Source organism: Melopsittacus undulatus, chromosome 1, assembly GCF_012275295.1.
Source record: "Melopsittacus undulatus isolate bMelUnd1 chromosome 1, bMelUnd1.mat.Z, whole genome shotgun sequence".
NCBI classification, from domain to species: Eukaryota; Metazoa; Chordata; class Aves; order Psittaciformes; family Psittaculidae; genus Melopsittacus; species Melopsittacus undulatus.
In genome coordinates, this window is record NC_047527.1 from 43,431,130 (window position 1) to 43,453,458 (window position 22,329).

A 22,329-nucleotide genomic window follows, 5' to 3' on the forward strand; every position below is an offset into this window, starting at 1 on the left:
AAATAAAGCTGCTTAAGAGACAAGGTAGTTCAAAGGCAACCCCACTGCTGGGAAACACAGATTAAAAATGTCCATTGGAAAGTCAAATGTCTGCAGGCAGAAATATAGGGCAAAAATTAATAATTTTCATGATTTGTTCAACATCTTTGTTGGTGTCATGGACAATGGAATTGAGTGCGCCCTCAGCAAGTTTGCCAATGACACCAAGCTGTATGGTTCGGTTGATAGCTGGAGGGAAGGAATGCCATCCAGAGGGACCTTGACACGCTTGTGAGGTGGGCTGATGCCAACCTCATGAAGTTTAACCATGACAAGTGCAAGGTCCTACACCTGGGTCAGAGCAATCCAAGGCACAGCTACAGGTTGGGCAGAGAAGAGATTCAGAGCAGCCCTGCAGAGAATGACTTGGGGGTGTTGATCAATGAGAAAATGAACATGAGCCAGCTTCAGTGTGCGCTCACAGCCCAGAAAGCAGCAGGTCGAAGGAGGTGATCCTGCCCCTCTACTCTGCTCTCCTGAGACCTCACTTGGAGTACTGTGTGCAGTTCTGGTGTCCTCAACATAAAAAGGACATGGAACTGTTAGAACAAGTCCAGAGGAGGCCACCAGGATGATCAGGGGACTGGAGCACTTCCCAGATGAAGACAGGCAGAGAAAGTTGGGGCTGTTCAGCCTGGAGAAGGCTGCGTGGAGACCTCATAGCAGCCTTCCAGTATCTGAAGGGGGCCTATAAGGATGCTGGGGAGGGACTATTCATTAGGGACTGCAGTGAAAGGACAAGGGGTAATGGGTTAAAACTTAAACAGGGGAAGTTTCGATTGGATATAAGGAAGAAGTACTTTACTGTGAGTGAGGGTAGTGAGGCACTGGAATGGGTCACCCAAGGAAGTTGTGAATGCTCCATCCCTGGTGGTGTTCAAGGCCAGGTTGGACAGAGCCTTGGGTGACATGGTTTAGTGTGAGGTGCCCCTGCCCATGGCAGGGGGCTTGGAACATGATAATCTTAAGATCCTTTCCAACCCTAACTATTCTATGATTATATGACTTCATGAGTTTGACAACTGGGTAGATTCTTGTTGGTGCCAGGCAGTAGAACAAGATGCAATGGGCATGAACTGAAAACACGGGAGGTTCCACCTGAACATAAAGAACAACTTCTTTACTGTGAGGGTGACTGAGCATTGGAATAGGTTGCTCAGAGATGTAATCGAGCCTCTTTCCAAAAGGCATCTGAACACAACCCTGGGTAATGCGTTTTAGGTGAGCCCTCTTGAGAAAGGAAGCTGGACTAGATGAGCTCCTGCAGTTGCTTCCAGCCTCAACCATTCTGTAATTCTGTGAATTCACAAATTCTGTGAATGAATGTGGTATCTGAAAACAGTTTCAGATCTTGATTCAGAATATACATCCCGCATAACTTTGAACCACTAATACGGACAAGGAATGATATAGACTCCAAACAACAATTAAGTGGAATACAATTAACACTATTCTGCATGACAAGGTTTATAACAGAACAGCTTCTTCCAGATGAATGTTGTACTTTTAGGAAAATATATCCCTTCTATTCAACTAATTATCATTTCACTGCCTCCATATTCCCAGCATTCCTACACAGCATAGTCTTTCTGTATACAAAAGCTCCTGTGGGACTTTCATATCACTGGGCTATGTACTTCACTTCCATACAAACAATTACAGATTTTATAGTTATTTTAATAAGCTATGATTTGTATAACACTGAATCTATAAGTATAGCAAGCACCTTCTACTTCAAACATTTCAGTGCTTCCTATTCATGATATTACTGGACTAGCTCCATAGAGATTAACCTTAAGCAGCGAAGCGTAACGACCATGTAAAATCTGCCTAAAATGAATTTTCATTCCTCCAAAATTGTTTAATATATATTGCCAGCAAGCCCTTCTGAGTATCAACACCGCATTCCAGAGTGACAGGCAAGAATTTGCATTCATGTGCATCTCTGAATAATTACAGCTGCTTGGGTAGGAAATCTGTACATCTAAGGAACCCTGCTGTAGGGAGGATATTCACTTGAGTTATTCCTAAAGGACAAAACTGAAGTCCACGGGTCCTGCTAACTAGCTGTCAGGATTCCAAATTGTCAAGACGCATAGCATTGAAAATGAAACCTCTCAAACAACACACACAACCGCATGGAAAAACAGGACGTACAGCATTGCTTTACACTATACCATTAGAGCAAAATAAGCTATTCCTTTACTCTTTCAGCTGCCACACTGGAGAAGGGCCCATTTTACACAGAAGAAATACCAAACTCCAAACCAAGAATCTTTCAGTTTGCATAGCTTGTTTAAACATTGCTCCAGACCACTCAGTTTCTGTTTAAATTCACATGAGCTCACACCAAGGTTTCTGTCCTTGCCCCTCCAACCATGCAGGACCCAGATTCACAAGCTCTATATTCCATCACTTTCCCATATTTCGAACCCCTTCCCTCCCCCAGTCAACACAAATAAGCAATGCAAGGCAGTTGTACGTAAGATGAGATAATAACCACGACCTGCGTGGCATATTCCTCTGCAGGCAGAAAGATTTGGCTCAGTTCTAGGATTTCCTACGGAAGCTACGTCCTCGAGTCTCAACTCACTGATGAATGTTTACATTTCCTGTTTAGATAGCATAGCAAAACAACAGATTTAACACAAAAGCACCCTTCACCGAGCATGGGAAACAAGAAATCATTTTAGAGTGGTTAAGCAGAGCCATTTAATGAGCGTGCTTTCAGTGTACAGAGCCTTCTCTACCAAACAGTTAAAACTTAATATACCACCAGAACACTAGGTAAAATTACATCAAAATATCACAGGTGAGGTTTTAATTTTCAATTAAATATGCAATAGCATGAAGAGAACAGAACTGTGTTAAAAATAAAAAAGCCACTGCTTTCAGAACCTGGACAGTTAAATGCATATTCAGTAAACTTCTATAGCTAATATTCCCCTTCCCCTCCCACCTAATTATAATGAAACTATATGAAGAAAGATGCTTTATCGGTGAGTCAGGCAGCAGAGATCTGAGCAAGATCCAAACAGTTACACAGTGCACAGCTACCACCATCCACTGAAGAAACACGGATGTTTTGCATTTACACTCCCTAGCATTGATACTGGCAGTGAGCAATCAGTGCCGCTAACAGAAGGCCAGAATTCAGGGAGCGAGGAGGATGCAAGTATCCAAATACTGTCCCGGTGCAGTATGAGCCTTGCTGTTGCCACCACGCTTACTCCACACTACAGTCTTCGTGCCACCCCCCTCAGTGGTTGATGTGATTGAGAACAGATGTGGTGAGACCACTCGTTTTCAATTATCAAACAAAGGCTGAAAGTTGCATCTCCAAAATGAAAAGCTGGCACACAATTTTTCTTCTCCTTTACCAAGCCTTTGCTATAATTAGCTTTGGGCATGAGGAAGGAGAAAAGACTGTTAAATTTAACTAACCTTCCCCCAAGCCCCAAAACCAAAACCTCTGAAGACAGTTTTAAAACTAAGTCCTTCATTCAAATGCCAGGGCTTGAAATGCAGACTTACTATGCTCATTTTTTGTTACTGCCTCCCTAAACAAGTTTTATATCTCAAAAGATTAGTACAGGTATGTCATCAGGGAAAACATTCCTCCAGTCCAACCTGCTTGTATGAGGCAAGCTGTATCTCCCCACAGACTAGCCATTGATGTAGCAAAGGAAAAACCTCAGAAAAATAGCTTTAATCAGGCTCTCCTGGTCCATAGGCCTACCTCCAAATCACCTTTCTTTCACACAATGTTTTTCAGTGCCTGTTTGCAGGAAGGCTAGATTGAAGAAACCAAGCAGAAGCCAGAATGTCTATATCTAAAAGTGACAGCAATCAGGTTCAGTTCTCACATATCTTAAACTCACTCCTTTTTCTGTTAGTATGCCAGAAACATACTGCTGTTGCTATGCAGCTCAACGAGGTACTCTGAAAAACACCCCACACCACGCAACAAAAACCAGAACAGCCTCCCACCTACAGGATGTTTCTGAAACCCACAGGGGCTGGGTGCAAATGAGGCGCACTCAGACCTTTTTGGTGAGAGCATTCGAGTGCAAGCTGAGAAGATGGTGCTGAGTTACTTTCATTTCCTTACAGAAACTTGATTGGCTGTGGGTGTTGTGTCCCCCCCCAAACAGAGCTACCTCTCTCAAAGCCTGAGTTTAACAGATAGCCTCAACACCCCAAACATTGTGAAGACGTTTCCTTCAAGTAAGATCTAAATCCAGGTCAAGAGAAATAGCCCAGTAATGCAGGCAGACTCTAGGTTTCAAACCACACAGTATTGAGCAGAGTCATCCTCGTAACCCTCCAAGACATTTACGTGCATTCACATGTGATTCCCAGTTATCTTCAGACAGCTTCACCCTGTGCTTTTTGAGAGTTTCTGCTCAGCAGAAGATACCAAAACAGCTCTCCTTAGGCAAAGTACTCCCTAATCAGAAAACAAGATTAAAGAGGAGCAGCAGCAGCAACAGGAAGCCAGCTTTACGAAAGTGAAAGAAGAGAAAATAAAGTGTACCTAAGCCCCCAGGAACCAAATAGAGATTTCTGCATGATGTCTCTTATGCTGGTTAGTAGCTGCTGCCTAAAAGTCATCAGGATGGTCTTCTTCTGTATAGCTAATAACTATCTTGCTGCAACCCAGACGCTTGACAGACAAGCAGAATATCAAGCATCACTTTTAGAAAAGCTCAAACCAGATTGTTAGGGTGTGATTTATGCTGTTCTTTTTATTAAAAAAAAAATAAAAAAACAACAAACATTCATTATTGCCTTTCTCCTGCTTCCAGTGAAATCTAGGACAAAATTCTCATAATACGCAACAGGAGTCCTTAGGCCAAGAGAAAACACCCCTGACAATAATTCAGCTACTAATATATTTAGTGGCATTTGCTTTGACTAGCAATTACAGTTTCAGAGGATGAAAACAGTCGTGCCCATCTGCACTGTGGATGATAAGACAACTCACTGCTTTTACTCTGTATGATCTTCCCAGCTTTCAGCAAGTTTGGGCCCTTAGTTTTATCAACACAAATAGTCTTTTTTCACTTCACTGAAATTACCTACTTACTATACTCAATGGAAACTGATTTTAGAGCAAGAAATGCCTTCTACTCAAAGTAAGGTAAAGCCATGTGTCTCCCTTTGTATCCCAAGTAAAGCTGCTCAAGTGTGAAAGGCAGAGCACCACCAGAGATGATGGCAGGGACACATCCTGTGGAGGGAAGAATGCTCTTTGCCACAGGGGACCAGCTTGTGTCCGGCAATTCACTGGGAGTTGGAAAGGCAAGGACCAAAACAGATTTTGCTATAATGTAAATCTCCACTTTCATTGTGGAAGTTATCAGCTCATACCTCAGTAAAAGACAGCCAGATACATTCTGTAACACCCCATGGTTTATTTCAGCAGTGAGTGAGGAAATTGCCACTTCTGTCAAGCTTTCATTATTTAGCACAGCATAAGATGAAGGCATCCTCTAAGAGGAAAATGACATTTAGGAAAAACAAATATTTGAAACAGGTACCATCAGAGAGGTACCTACTCATAGGAAGGAAGGTTTAGTGGGCTTTATGAGTTTCTTTTAAGCTTAATGATTTGAAAAGAAATAATCAGGAAGATAGTTCCCTTTCCCCTTCCTTTGTGAAATAAAAATAAACATAGCCACATAACCATTTTTCTAGCAGCATGTAGATAAAACAGAAGTTAGACGTGGCATCCTGCAAAGGAGGGTACAACAGTTTTCCCCTTTTAGACCAGAATGGTTTAGGCTAGGTATGCTATTCAAACCTGGAGATATTCAAACTCTTTGTCCAGCTTGCTTTTAAAAATCTGATGAGCTGAACAACCACACAAGATGCCTGAAGTCTGGCAAAAAAGCACTGCAGACATGCCCTGTTCAAAAAAAATTCCCCACACAGCTGTTGATTCGGTTTCTCATTGAATTTTTTCAGTCTTCTTTGAACATAGAAGTAAAACTATAATTAAATGTAATGCTGTTCTCAGAAGTGAGCCCAAATCTATTTTGGGCCAAAAAATGACACCTTAGTTCCAAACAGATTTTAAAGTCAGCCTCCTGATCCAGAAAGCCTGAAACAGCATTTCACTGGAGAAATACAGATTGATTACAGTTGTTTACTCCAAAAGGTAACATCTACTTGTGACTAAATTTTATGCCAAAGTGCCTGGTTTCCATTTACCAGCTAAGTAAAGCTGGATGAGAAACTTAACACCTCGGGCCTGTATGTCCCAATCTGCAAAATGTAATACGTCCTTTGGAGGACTTGGGAAAACTATTTGTGGCTTTGCATACGGATCACATAACTGGGACTCCTATGGTATACGTTCAACTCCCTGCTGCATCCTAAACTCAAAGGATATCTTAGGGCAATGTTATCCATTGCCAGCTTTCCTAGTATGTAAAATGGTGTAAGCAGCTCTTTTTAAGTCTGCTTCAGGAGCTGGATATCAAATCTTTGGTAGGAGCTGGTATTTGAAACAGTAAACTTTAAGACTAAACTGGTAAACACATACTCATTATGATCAAACAACTTCTGTTTTAAAGTATTTATGAAACAGAGGATGTTGCAAGTAGTAAAATGAGAAAGCATTTCTGATATCACAGGAGAGAGAAGCAAAAGGTAAATACTGAGCCTCTATACATAGGGCAGATGCAGCTTAACTTCAGAGCAAAGCTGCAGTTGCGAGCAAAGTATGTGCTTCTAGATCAGTACAACTGCTGATCTGGTGTCATGCTCCAGGCTGTGTTTAATGACTTATTTATTCCATATTTCTAGATACAGATGGAATAAACCAGCCTGACAATCAGAGGCATAGCAACCTGATGTGTCATACAGTGAAGTACAGGCTGCTTCATAAGCCTGCTTCAAAGTCAGCCTGGCACCAACAGTGCAGCGTGGCAGTCAGCGCAATATTGATGGTATTAACTTGTTATATTTAGTGCTCTTCTGCAGCAACTCAAACCAATCAAAAAAACAAACTAGTCTAGGTTCTAGAAGTTTTCACAGCAGTTAAAAGCCCATTTTTTTCCAGACTCAAGAAGAAATTTCACCACAATTTTCACTTATTTCTTTAATGCTTCCTTTGTGTTGTGGCTAATATTTACCTCATCAAGTAGTCAGCTACAGGTGAAAACAAATCAAGTATCACCCACCCCTTGAAGAAAAGGGGGAAATAAACAGAAATGGGTGCTATGACTTTGTAGATCAAGATAAATTTCCACAAGGCAAAGAGAACATAATTCCCCAGTGGAAATTTTTATTTGTGTATTTAAGGTCTATTTCTGAAATACTGAATCGTATCATTTACTTATTGCTCAAAAACAACATGTGACATTAACATTGGTAGTTCTGCATCCCTTTGTATTGCTCCAGGCACAGATACAAATGGATACAAAGCTAAGACTAAGGAGTTCTCCCTTGGATGAAAGGCTATTCACACACAGAACAACTTCACAGTTTCTGGAAAACTGGGTAACTATTTCTGTCATCATGTGTTTAACACAGCAGCCTCACAAAATCTCTTCCCTAGACATAGTTCAATGTATGATATGACAGGTAGAAGGATAAGATGACTGACTTGTTGATAGCTGCAGAAAATTACATACAAACCTATTGCAAGAGGATAATGGAGAACCCCACCTAACAGAGGTTTTCCAAAGAACCCTCCTGAAGGAGAGCAGTGAGATAGCAATCAGTAGCACCTGACACATGTCGCACTAAAAATAGATACATGATAATTCATGTAAGATCTATTTCATATTTCTGCTTAGATGCATGATAAAAATGCAGCTTTCCTCTACAACAGAACCTTGTACCTCTCATCTGAAATGTAAGTATTGGAAGCCAGAGCAGCAATCTTTCTGCAAGTAGAAATAGGTCTTTACAAAAGCAATTTCACTACTTTGTGCTAAATGCGTGCATCCGGGGCTTCCTTACACAAAGCATCAATAGATTCAGAGAGGGAGACAGACTAAATTTTGTGGTATTTAAACAAACCACACGCTTTGATCTCTGATGCATTTCACGGTCTCCTGTCAGTGTGTGATCAACAATAAGATTCGCTGTTAAGGTTATTAATGGTCAGCAGCTCTGCTATTCCTCAGCAGCAGAAGAAATACTGTGATTTTCTTCAATCAAGCCAAGTCATCCACATTTGTTTTCATCTAATCGCGCATACAACTCGACACTTTAGTCAGATATTTGAGAGCAGCATCATTTCCTGCCGTTCGAAAATCAGCTTTAAGGGGCGTGTTCTCTGCAGAGGCACCACTTGCTGTCACTCGGGCAGTATTTAAAATAACTGTATATTAACATAAGGGGAGCTACCGGCCGTATTTATCGAGTCGGCAGCAAGGAGCACATCAAACCAGTTGCGTCCCGGGCTGCGCCGCGACCCTTATCAAACAATGCAAACAATTTTAATGAGCTTATCTGCCGGAGCATATTGTCGGAGATGTTAACGCGGCAGCGCTGCCAGCAATGCATGCCAAACGATTCATCAAAAATGCCTACAACTGCGACAAAGGACGTGCTCCCCCAAATGAGAAATACAAAATGGGGTTGGCGGGGGATGGGGGAAGGAGGAGGATGGATGGAGCCGGCCCCCCCCCGCGCAAGCACAGGGGGGGTGAGGTGGGTGGGGGCTGTCAGCCCGGCCCCGATGAGCGGGGGGCCGCTGTCAGCCCCTGGCCGGTGTGCTGGGGGTGGAGGGACGCAGCCACCCTTTGGGGCAGTGTCCGCCGCCCGGTGCGCTCTGCGGGCCGGGTAGGGGCTGCCCGCACCCCGCCATCCCCGGCCACCGCCTCCCGCACGGCGCCGCCTCCGGTATCCGCAGCGAGGTGCTGCGGCTCTTTCCAGGGGGAGCTGGCTGCCTGTGCGGGGCTCGCTTCCCCTTCCTTCCCGTTTTTCTTCTCCCCCTTCCCTTTTCCCCTTTTGTTTTTGCTTTTTATTATCTCAACCCGCCTTTCTTCCGCCGGCAGCGGAGAGCACCGCAGACATCCCGCCTATTCACCGAACGCTTCCCATCCGGACAATACCAGCTCCCGTCCCCCCGCGCCGGCGGGACCGGGGACATGGGGGAGCTGCAGCCCGCCTGCCTTATGCAACCGCCCCCAGCGCTGCAGCTCCCCCCGCCCCCCCTCCCGCCGCCGCCCCGCCATCCGCCGCAGTACCTGTAGGAGCGCTCCCCCCGCACGGTGTGCTTCCTGAAGGGGATGATGGTGGTCCCGTTATCCTGAATGATGTCGTTATTGTTCTCGCCATTTGGGGACAGGGCTTGTGTCGGTCCAGGCATTGGCGCTCCCGCTGTAGCCTCCGCCGAACCCCGCGCTGCTGGTGTGCGGAAGGTGGCGGCACCACACGACACTCACCGCCCGCCGCGCCCCGCCCCGCCGCGCACGTCAGCCCCTAGCCGCCGCCCCACGTGACCGCCCCTCTCCATGGCAACCGGCCGACTCCGCGCCTCGCCTCCCTCCGCGCCCGCTGCGCCCGTGGAGGGGAGCAGGCCCCCACACAAAGAGCTGCCGGCCCCGGGCGTGCGGGGAGAGCCGCTGAGGAGCGGGCCTGTCGGGTGCGGGCAGACAGAGCGCCGGGCGCAGCCCCACGCCGTTATCCCGGCGCCTCCACGCGTGTCCCCGCACTCGTGGGCGGCACCGAAGCACGTCCCCCTCCCTCTTCCGCTCCCTGCCCGCCTCTCCCCGTGACAACGGCGGCTGCGGTTTCGCCCTGGTTTTCCGAGAAGCGCTCGAAGCGCGGCTCCTCCTCGCCCCGACAGCAGGCAGCTATTCCGGGTGCTGCCTCTGTGTTGGCCCCCCAGCACGCTGTGGAAATGCACAACGGGCAGCGGTGCAATCCGGACAGGGAAACGCCGCCCAGCTTTCCTCAGCATCTTCGCTCTGCTCTGGTGTGCTTGGGGTACCGCCACCTCCACCACACAAAGCTTGCCCTTGTCTGCCCGCAGCTCGCAAGAACAGCCTTTGTGTTTGATACAGTAGGCTGATAAAATGTACATTAAATGGCGTGAGAATACAAAGAAGTCAGAAATCATGGACTCCTAATCGTAAAAGCATGAGATCTAAGCTCAGCGAGGCTATTTTCCCACTGCTCCCGAATCCAATACTCCACCCAGATTTTCACCCCTCCCACCCAAGCACCAGGATGCCCAAGTTACCAGGCTCTGTCCCTGTTACAGCATCACTGGAGAGCACAGCCAAACCACCTGTCAAGCTGCACTGCACATTTCCAGCTTTTTCCTGCTCTCAGGCTTACAGAGAAACCATCCGACAGCACATCCTTTGCCATGCTGTCTGGGTCAGAAACAAGCGGGAAAGAAACCTGCCAAGGCAGTAGCACTGAACTGCTGGCACTGCTCGCTCTATTGGCACCACCATCCACAAGATCCCTCAACCTTCCCTCCCCTTCATTTGAAAGTATTTCTTAGCTCTCCCTGCCGCAGCCTATTTCTCTCTGCATATCTCTGATGTCTGCATATCTCCCCTTGCCTAAACAGCAGCATGCTTCAGAGTCTGACTTTAACCACAGAGCGAGGCTGGTCACCCTCAGAAGCACATCTGAACTTCACCAGGGTAAAACCTACCCTCACTTCTTAGCGCTGGATCAACACTCACACATTTGCCACACTAGAGAAACAAACTGTCCGACTGTTTACAAATTGTTTCCTCTAAACAGAAAGCAGCAAGAGTGACTATGGGCACAGTCTCTAAACAGCTCTGTGTGACCTCAAGGCTGTTAGATGCAAAAAGGCAAAAAATACTAGGGTAGATCTATCAACACCTTGAAAAATCCCACTCCCAAATCCAGCTCTCAAAATGAGTTTTAAGGTGGCAGATCAAATACGGATATTTCTAGTACATTCTCAGAAGCATATACTGGTATTTTTATAAAACTTGACAGTTCCGAAGTCCGAGTTTGCTTGTGTTTATACCTCATTTTTTTTCTGTATAAAGAAAGTGATTTTACAACATTTAAAATAAACTTTATCTAACCTTTCAAAGTGAAATGGCACTTGGCTAAAAGCTTATTTTAAATGATTATGCTCATGATACAGGCTCTGGATTCACACAGAGATTATAAGGTGAACACTATAACTAAACACCAACTGCATGTCACTTGGACTGCTGAGAAACTACTTGGACTTTAATCAGATGTATACATTAACACACGCATGCAGAGCAATCTCTAACAAACCTCAAATTTGTCTGCCAATTTGCCACGGTCTTCTGAACACCATGACAGGAGATTTTATTTATTCTTTCTGCCAGGTTTTCAAATATGCTGAAATTTTGCTTGCAATAACCAACCTATGGATATTTGCAGTTGACACGCTTTATTGAAAAACATTCCGTTCATCTGGCAACAGTAAACCCAACAAAGAAAGTTGTCTTCCAGACTTTTTCAAAACAAGCAACAAAATACATTCTGCTAAAAAGGCCAGTGAGTGACTTAGTAACACTCAAGAGCATGGACAAGCCAGAAATGCTACATGGTGACAGTATAAAAATACTCCATAGCGGGTCTTTATCTGCCAGACATAACCCTACCTGCTCTGCTAGGGATGAGCAGCAAAGCACTGTGCTACACTAACTTGTAAAGGTATTTGTATTTCTTCACCAGTGGCAAAGAACAGAAGCTTCTTTACTGAAGTCTCCAAAACTGTTTATAACGTGTACTGGCAAACCTGTAAAGAAGTGTGGGTGAGGACAACACAGCAGCCTCTCTCCAGACCCCTCTGACTCCTGCACTAGGATTCAAAGTCAGAACACACCTGCTGGCTCAATGCAGTACCTTACCTTTACAGAAGCTGAGCCAGGCCACAGCTAAAGCACCTTGGCACTGATTTTCAGAAAGCATCATGCTTCTTCAGTTGATCTGAAACAGCCTGGGGGCACAGGGCACAATATGGATTCCATACGCATGGTACTCTCTCCACTTCTCTGTTTCTGAGCAATGCGTGACCCACAGACACAACTTTTATCTTTACATACAGGAAGCCACCAGCTGCTTCTTTCCACTTTCATCATTAGGAGCAAAGAGATCTCAGACTAGATACAGAAACACAGAGAAAAAAGAGGAACTTGTTGCTGTTATTAGGTGACTGCAGCTGTGCTGTTTATATAGATTTTACCTGCAGTAGGCATACAAATAGAGAATTTGCTTGAAGAAGAAAAGGTCAGCGTGGTGTTGATAAAAAAGCCCCACCTATGGGATATTGAAAGCACTGAAATCTAGTACTCACAAGTGGTAATGCAGACTAAGCAAAGCAAACTGCCAGGAAAGCAATTAATGCCAAAGGATGGAATTACTAAACCTGACGTAATAGATCTTCAAGCACTGAGAACCACAGAAGCAGTGGCTGAATGTGACCTACAGAGGTCATTCAGTCCAACCTGTCACTTAGAGCAGGATCATCACCAACACAAGATCAGGTTATGTTTGGTGACGTGATCATAGACTAGCAAAACCTTGACAATCTCCAAGGATGGAGATGTCACATCCTCTCAGATCATCCCATTCCCATGACACATCAGCCTGCTTTTCCCTGTTTCCCACCTGATTTTGGCTACAAGGTGATCACACACTTTCCCTAGAGTATACAGCAAGTCCCAGACATACTGCTGATGAAAAAGATAGCATCCTACTCCAGAACATGCATTCCAGTTCGATTTCTGCTGTGGTAACTGGATGCAGTGAACACTAATGAGCACTGCAACAGGCCTAAACATCATTCTTCAAAATCTGCTTGCTCCTTCCTCCTCAGAGCTTCCATTTTCAGTTCCTCACTCCTTACTTGCCGCAGTAAAAAGGCCATGCAGTGCAATTTATAACACCTAAGATTCAAATCCCCTAAAATCCCAAAATGCAGTGTTAAAAAACCTCAGGCATGCTTAAGCCAGAATTTTATGAGGCAGTTAGTGTAGAAATAAATTATGGGAATTTTGACACTGATAGGGGTTGACCAATGCACAGCTTCTGAAAACAGAGGTGATGGCTGCAGGAGAGATATATTTGTCAGAAGATTAAAAAAACCAAAGTTTTAGGGAGGTTTGTATGTGACATAGCTGAAGTATAAATACAATTAATTATTGCAGAAATCCCCCACTGCTTGGATAATTTTGACTTTGCTTTTCAGAGAAGCTTCATGAACACTCCTGTCACAACTGCAGTTTTTCCTCTGGGAAAGAGAACAAGGAAACTTGGTGTCAGGCAAGCAAACAACTAGAAGGTAGAAACAGCTTTTGTAAAGCATCAGTCCTGTTCAATGTAGTCTGCTTTTCTACTCTAACTACTCTCATAGTCTTCCTTTATCAGGGTGAAGATTTACAGAATTCTGCAAAGCAACAAATTTACACTCTGTAGAGCAAAATCAAATTATTTCTAGCACACATGAGTGTATTTATCAGAAACCCATGCAGAAACAGGCTTTTCCTGAAGGACTTGGCCAACAGTATCTAGATTTGAAAATGAGCAAATCAGAAAAAAGTTTGGGAAGACCTACAAGAAATTACTATGTTAAGTCTTGGGCATATCTTGCTTGTTCAAGGAAGCCCCAATTCATTAAGGTACAGACATACGTTATTCCTAGCATAAGTAGATACAGCAAGATGGATATAACCATGAGCATACTTAGACTGCATCAGGATCAGCCTAATTTTTGGTAGTATACACCATGAATAAAAGTTTGATTTAGCAAATTAAGAACAAAAGACTCAGGAGATCCAGATTTGCATGCTATCTATGGGAAGTACAAATGAGGTATTTGCTACTGCATGTCTATTAGAGAGCACTGGCTTGTGCCAGCCTAAATTAGTGCACAGTTCTAACCTGCGATAACATATTACAAAGAAACACTCATAAAGGAATTAGCAACAGGGTTACTCACACAGTGAACACGTATCAGATATGATGTGGTATATGAGAAATTTCAAGCTGACCTGTGTTATGCAAAAGAACTCATATTTCCCATTTGACTGACATACCGTCAACTGCATCAACCAGACCAAAGGAAAGGTCCCACTGTGGCATAAAACCACTTCAAGTGAAAATTCAAAGTTACAACTTTATAGAGGTTTTTTGCTTACACAGCACTAAGTAACTTCTCCCACCTCCATCCCATTGCTTCATTTTATGCCTTAAATTTCAGCGTGCATCACATTTAAACACACCATACCAAACAGCAAATGATAATTTTGTCAGGACAAAGAAGCACCGCATGAGTTTTAATAAAACAGCTACTTATCACTCCAGACATCCTGCAGACAAAGAATGAGCTTCCCACCCTTGGGGATTATGGTGTTGCCACTTTAAGCAAAATCTTGATTATTTGCCTTCCCTGGAGAGAGGCAGATAAAGAGAAAGAAAGAGAGGGCTGTCCCAATTACACAGTGTGCGCGGACCACATCCCTATGAGGTAATTCAAGTCTATTTTTAAATATATGGACATATTTATATTTCAGAGGTCACATTTAATATTTTAAGAGTTGCTCTGTGCCTGTGAGGAAGAGCAAAACAGGACTCAGGGTCTTCGTCAGCTAAGCACTCTTGAAAATTTAGCCTAATAAACTACAAATCCAATCTGACCATTAGTGTGTGAATTCCTCACTACAGGGAAGAGGTCTTGAACAGCCAAAGCCTGTGGGTATTTTTCTTTAAAAAGGCAGCATTACCTTTTATAGTTACTGTAGAAATAAAATAGAAATCAGAGGATTATTTCAAGATTCAAACACTATCTACAAAACCAGGATCTTTTTGTTCACAGAAACAGGACTTCAGAAGCCTTGAACAGAAGAGGTCTTTTAAGACCAGTTATACACTTTAAATATTATTTGTTAGATCAAAATTAATACATCGGTTTAATGGACATTCATTAAATCCAGCCCTTTCAGGGTTTAGTTAAATCCAGCAGCTTTAAAATAAAACACCCCTCACCCAAATTCCTAGAATTTAGAAAGAAGCACTCAGTACATCAAAGGATTCCGTACTTAAAACCTAAGAAGTTCACACTGAATACCCAAAACTTTTAAATCCAGCACCTTCTCCATAACAAAATCTTCAGTGAGAGCAGGAAACACTCAGTAAAGGATGGTTCTAAAGAGAAGAAAGTTTACTTTCATTAACTCCAGACCAAACCAAAATTTGGAATTCTTGAGGTCCATTACATTTGTGTTCGTTGATATCCATGTGGCAATTGCAGAGTTTCAGGCACACCCTGGGGAGCTGCTTTCATTTGAAAACATGTAAATGGAGGCTGTGATCAATAAATGCTTGGAGTCACTCTTTGTCACTCTGCTTTTAATGCCAATTGAAAGGAATTGGGGAAGGAGACTGGCTCATTGCTCACTGACATTTACCTGGAATTATTTGGCTGGAGCTGTTCTAGATTTACCATCACCACTCTCATTTTCATTGAGGTGTTAACTAGCTTTCTAGGCTTATTTTATCAGAATTTAGATATGAAGACTATGAAAAGCCATAGACTAATTAAATGAAAGCAAGATTAGTGTTGTAGAAGAGGGATTTGGGATTTTCAACTGCTTATGACTGTTATCTTTGAAAAAAGTCAGAGCTTCAGACATTCATACCCTAAACAAAGCTGACGAACCAAGTTATAAATGGTAAAAGTGGGAATGGTTTTGAAGTGTGTGCGAAAAGTCTATAATTTCTTTATATACTTTCAGCTGCTGAGGAATCTTTGGCTTCCCTGGGGCTAAACAGGGTGTCTGAAAAAAATGCAGAAAGATGACAGAATAAGGTAGGAGTAGACAATCTACTTCTCTGATATTCCTTCTTCGTGTTTTATACTGAAAATATCAGCAAAATGCCACCTTTTGAAGGCATTTCAGTCTAATAATCTATTTCATAACAGCAACAGTGGGGCACAGGAAAGGACAAAGGAGAGGCTCTGCAGTACCCTTTGCCAAGGGCAGAAGTTTCCAACATGAAAATCTGATATGGCCGTATCTTACACTAAAGGGATACCTTTATTGGTGTATGATAGCTACCACTAAAACTTGTTACATTAACTCTGCTGAAAACTTGACTTGATATTATATACTAAGAATTCAAAAATAGTTAATAACAATTCTTGGGATTTCTGTTTCTCTTGTACAACAAGAGCTGTGAAGCCGATAGCCATTTTATTTGCACATGTTATCCAAGCAATTTAATGCTCCACATGACTGTCTGATACCTGCGTATAAAAGGAGAAGTTTAAATGCTTTGGAACAATTGTTGACTAAGATCTTTTCAGCATGCAGTGTTGCACCTTTTCTAATATCAGCATTACTGATACTGCACACATGAAGCTTGCACAGGGTTTATAATCCATCACAAGGAACATTTGTCAGTATTTACCAACTTGCCCGAGATGCTTTCCACTGTTAAAAAGGAAGAGAGGAGGCTGGCACGAGACAGTAGTGGCTCCAGGAGATGGTCAATTAAGTTTTTGGATATCTATTACCGGATCAAAAAATGCTTCAACCAGCTGACAGAAAGGGCTGGATCATTACAAACCCAAATTTGAAGGGGTTACTTTGCCCCAGAAAACATTTAAGTGTCTGTCACCAACATAAATATTATTCCATACTCTAGCTAATGTGGACAAAATACAGAATACATTCGTGCCTGACCAGGATCAAAATCATGCTGCAAAGTCATTCTGTAGTGTGTGTTTCCATGATCGCAAACCCTGGCCCAAGAATCTGGTGCCTTGATGCAAAAAGTTACATCTTTTCCTCAGGTCTCTACAAATCATTCTCTTACAAAGCAAACATGTCACACATACCCATCAAACTGGGGAATGCCAGGAAGTTACACAGAAAGTACTGTGCTTTTTTGTCTTTATGCTGCCTGCCCCTTTTCTTGGTAACTGCTTTTTTTTGTGGGTTATTTACTCATTTTACAAGCACAGAAACAAGCCCTGCTGTTACAACCAGCTTCCTCAAAACACTGTCAGCAGTCCGTGCAAGCTTCACCCTCAGTTCCACTCTGGTGGGTCCCCATCTTGTCTTCTATGGTTTAGCTTTCTGATCTATTCAGTATTTCCAGCTCTCTAGCCAAGAAAATCCTATCCTTTTTTTCCATTACTACAACTAGATGAGCACCTCCTCCCTTTTATCTCAAAATTGCTTGCACACCTGAGATTTCCCCATTGTTTTTTCTTGCATTTGGTCCCACCCTTCCTTTGTCAGGCATAATCCTTTGTAGGTCTGGGCCATTTCCACTTTCCTTCATTAGCCACCTGCAGAGAACTTGGGTCAGATCAGTTTCCTTCCGTCAAAATCCTCAGCATCCCTATTGTCCAGCTAACATACTGTCATTAGCTAATTGCACCTCATTTGATCCAGGCTGAGAGGAGCATACTAACAGGTAGTAGTACAAGTAGTTGCCTGCTAAGGTGCATGCACATTCACACGCAGCCATCCCTAAAAGGGACACCTGTATTTAAGGGCTGTCTAACACCCAGCATTCACACACTTTGCCTGACACATTGATGGCTGCCATTACCATACTAAAGAGCAGGAATCCCTCAGGCACCTCCGCAGAACTGGGTTGCAAGGATTTATAGAATCATAGAACAGTTAGGGCTGGAAAGGACCTCAAGATCATCTAGTTCCAACCCTGCTGCCATGGGAAGGGACACCTCACACTAAAGCATGTCACACAAGGCTTCGTCCAGCCTGGCCTTGAACACCACCAGGAATGGAGCATTCACATTTGGTTGTGATCACTAGCTCACAGAGAAATCAAGGAACACTTCCTCTTTGGGCTAGAACAAATATATTTATTACTCAATTTTTTAACAAAGACTTGTCTTACCATTTAAATAGACTCGCTCTTAGTTATTTCAGGCTCCTTACAGACCAAATGCAAGCATGTGAAGCCCTCTCAGAAGCATGTGAAGTACTTTCTGATAATTTCTTACACACATGCTTTTTAACTTGCTGTTAACTGTTTAGACCTGTAACACACTTGTAAGTGATATCTGTTATTTACAAATGCTAGAGTGTTTGGGAGCAAGAAACTGCTCTTAAGCACAATTTAATTGCTACTTTACACAGTACTCTTACTAATCTTCAGGGCTCAGTTTCTTCAATTATTGATGGAAAACAGACTTTTTACAAATCAATGTTCATTATAATCTTCATATTTATCCTAAGTATTAATAAAATAGCCTTCAGATAAAAAGGAAAAATGATTTTCAGGTAGCTTTAACCATGTTACCCTTATATTAGTGCTCTGAATAAAAGAAATATCTGCAAACTGTATCAAGAATCTTCTCACTGACAGGCATTCCCTAAGAGTACCTTAGGAATTTACCATATCAGACCAAGCTTCCATGAATACTTTGAGCCATTTATTGACCTAGTGCTGCAAGTGCTTTGTTTAAATACTAGCACCTACAGAAAGCTTACAAGCACTTCCTGAAATCCTGGAATTTCAAATTAGCCAGAAAATGCTCTTGCCTAGACATTAAGTGGCAAGGCTAGCTGGGAGAAAGCTACAGATGGCCTGCCTTAGTGGAGAGTTCATCTGCTAACAGCAACACAACAGCAACTTGGGAAGGAGAAATGAGGAAGCAACAAAACTTGCAAGCACTGTACAACAGTAAGTTTTTCTTATGAAGTGAAATTACCAACCTTTTAAAAATTACACCTAGTAATTAAATTAATAATACCGCAACTGCTTCCATAAATTTGTGGATCAAATGTGATACCAGCTTAAGTACTAGCATGACTTCATTTAAATTCATTACATTACAGAAATGTAATATAAAGCTCACACCCCTGCTCTAAAATGGGGGGAAGGGGACATTAAAAATGTACACATCTCCATTCTGAGCAGATAAGAGCAAGCAAAGCGCATGATCTTACTGAAAAGATAAACAGCTGGATTTACTTGCTTCCATTAACCGATGACCCACTTGTCAAACATAAGCTGTAAAAGAGTGATTACATGAAGCTTCTTATATCAGACAAAAAAGATCCCAGCTATGAAATCAGACCAAGTCCAAAAACGCATGAACACAGTCAATGTGGTTCTTTTATACAGACACAAGACAAGAACTAGCTATTCTCTTTAAAACCTGTAATATAATGGAAGGGTGTTTCCTATAGTGTTGTTCAGGAGTTTTTTATCCCATGCAGCCTGCTCAGGTCATTAGTGGTGAGCCAAATCCAGGCCTCTTGTAAGAGGATGAAGCTCTCATGGAAGCCACTGCATAAACCTAAATGTGGGGGCACTGCCAGCTTTGTTCTATGAGGAGGAGGTAGTCATAGAAAAGTAAAACTGTCATCCCCCACACCAAATGGAAGCCACGACATGTACCTGGCCTATCTAATCACTCAGAGAAGATTTGTTAACTGGGCCTGCAGCTATGCACGTTTTGGCTGCAGATTTCCAGCTGAGGCTTTTAAGGCTCAAGCCAGCTGCCATCAGCTTTGCCCATGTGTAAGTGCCTCCCACCACATACCTGTTTCTGTGCCTGCTCCAGGCTCAGGTAGGAACAAACACACAAGACTGCACACGTGATTACAACATATGGACTTGAGTGCAAGCCCTAAATTAACAACAGGGGAAATGTAGCAAGGACAACAAATTACTAGGTCCCAAGACACTGAAAACCTCTAATTTTACCACCTCACGTTGTAATGCAACAGCGGTACACACAACAGTGGCCTTCCCACAATCTCCTTAAGGCTAAACCAGTCTCTAAGAAGGTTGAAGAAGACATTATTATAGGCAACATTTCTACTGTAACGACAACTTACAAAATTAAGTGTGTGCTGCTGCCACCTGACCTCAGTAGCGTGCTGTGCGTTGCCAGCAACTCACACTTTACTGTGACTCAGTATGTAGGATTTTCTGGAAGCTACAGATCATGCAGCAACTTAATTATACAGGAATCCCAGCAGTCAGCTAATGAAAACTGAAGTTTCCACCCCCAGTGATTGCAAAGAAATATTGGAAAATGTCAATATTTGGGTTAAGGATAAAAGCCCCAAACCAATAAACCCAGAAAAAAAGCCTCAAGAAACCCAGCCAAACTCCTCTCCTTAAAATAAAGTGCAATATTTGAATGAGCTCTTTCAAGCCCTTATTTACTCTTGGGCTCTTAGCAGGCACAGTGGGTTTCTGGGAACCAGTCCACACCCTGGATTTTACTCTGCTGCTGGAGGCCCTGAACATCACAGCTCCACATCACAACACACAATGTGCAGGTACAGACTTTAGCAGCCGAATTGCAGAGGAGGCCAGGTAAGCTATGCAGTGCCTACCACACCACAGGACGGGGGCATGTGTACTTTATAGCGGAAGTGCCAATGAGAACACAACCATGGAACTCAGAGCTCCACATGTCTCCCACCTTATCTGCAACAGCATTTTGATTTCAACTGAGGTCTTTGTCATATTCTTCAGCAGCACTTGAGGGTCATCAATGTGCCAGCTCAACCTTCTCTTCACATCTTTTTTTGACCCTCCTCCACCTGCCTTCCTTTCTCCATCTCTCCTGCCTCTGCCTTTCCTTCCTTAGATGAAACCTAGGGCTAATTACCACTTTGCTGTTAGCACCTTCTGGACATTAAAGTGATCAGCAAGTGATCAGTCATTATTGCAGACAGACAAGCAAGACAGACTAGCAGAAAAAAGAGCCCTCTGTTTTCCTATCACATCCAACCTGACAACAAACTCAGGATGAATACACAGAATCAGGGTAGGTGCTGCTCACTTTTACAAGATTTTATGTATAAAATCTAGAAACTGCTTTGAAAAATGGCACAGTTATTTTTATAGCATCTGGATGTACTACAAATACTTGACATATCTGGCGAGGTTTAATATTTTTAAGGTCCTTAAGAAAAAAAAGTTGGTTTTGGCTGCTGGAGCAAAACTCAAATCATTACTTGAATCATCCTTTAATAAGCATTCTCTGACATTTAAATGAAGCACCATTGACAGGCAAAATGCAGAAGGCAACAAAAGACAACTAGAAACAAGGGTATCATTCTATGTTTATGTTATTGCATATTGTCATGGGTTCAACAGTCATGGCATAAAGTAACACCATTTTGTAACCTCTGAACAGTCATCTTATGTATAAAAAAAAGGGCTTCTAACATTTAGAGCACAAAAGGTATTAGTGGCATGAAAAGAGTGTCTTTTCCCCATTGCAGCAGAAAATGAGGTTTCTATTTAATAAAATACCCAATCATGGGGCTATGTGTTTTTGTAACTGTGAATGTATGTCAGTGCTGTTGACAGCTTCTGTGTTGGAAAGTATCTCATTGTTAACTGAACAAAACCAAACGCTATCGTTTTGAAAAGCAAAGTTACGCTCCTGATGAATCAACTGCTTTGCTGAGCTCCTGTGGGATAACTTTTAGTATTGGGCACTGCAAAAATAAATATCTCCCCAAAGGTCTGAATATTTTCAGAGAGCACCATAAAAGGCTGTCCAAACTACGTAGTTCATAAGTTAAGAAGGGAGCAGGGCTAGTGAACGCGCAGCCATAAACAAACATTCCACTTTGGTTAACTTTGCTCTCTTAGGCTCAGGATTTAGATCTCATGCTGGATCAAAACCAGCTATAAAGCAGCTGTGTCTTGTGCAGGACTGACTCCTAAACAGATGTCCTCCACTACATTTTGGAGGACCTTGTGATGATTCCACAGAATAAAGATGTTTTTGAAGCACTCCACTCAGGCCAGAAGTTCATCTATTCCATGTTCCTCCAGTCTTTTGGATGAAGGTACAAAGCAGCCCTAAGATGTCAGGTGGTCTTTGATGGACATTATGGAGACCAGTCTGGAGAAACAAGCATTGGGGAAGTGAGCAGGAAACAAAGTGCACTTATCTAGAGGGAATATTTTATCCTGCACCAGTGCTGGTGCTGGGCATAGGGAAAAAGAAGTGAGAGGAAACACTTCTTTAGTCTGCCTGGTTTAAGTAACTATATGCATCTTTATCATGAATGATCAGAGAACATTTATTTATGTGCAGGGAAGAGGAAAATTTATTATAGGCTTTTTTGTTCAATCTCCCCAGAACACTTCATTAATTAGTCATTCATCGCACAAGTGTACTTTATATACATGTGCAGATACAGGTATATGCACATTTTTAATATATTTTCTTTCTCTTCTCCTATCTCAAAGCTATTGTGGTGTAACAGGTGATTGCTGAGCTATCGTCCCACTAGAAACCAGATTTGCTTTTTAATGTTAGGGTGTATTGCA

At 42.8% G+C, this 22,329-nt stretch overlaps 1 protein-coding gene across 4 annotated transcripts in view; it reads right to left on the minus strand.

Moving 5' to 3' along the window:
• MAPRE2 (microtubule associated protein RP/EB family member 2) overlaps positions 1 to 22,329 on the minus strand; it is a 94,926-nt gene that overhangs the window by 53,228 nt on the left and 19,369 nt on the right. The window contains exon 1 of one of the 4 annotated variants that reach the window (XM_034061248.1): positions 9,249 to 9,451. The exons of the other annotated variants lie outside the window; for them this stretch is intronic. Coding sequence (XP_033917139.1) covers positions 9,249 to 9,370 — 122 coding nt within the window. The 5' untranslated portion in view covers positions 9,371 to 9,451. Of the gene's footprint in view, positions 1 to 9,248; positions 9,452 to 22,329 lie in introns of those variants that run through there. 4 annotated transcript variants of the gene reach the window in all.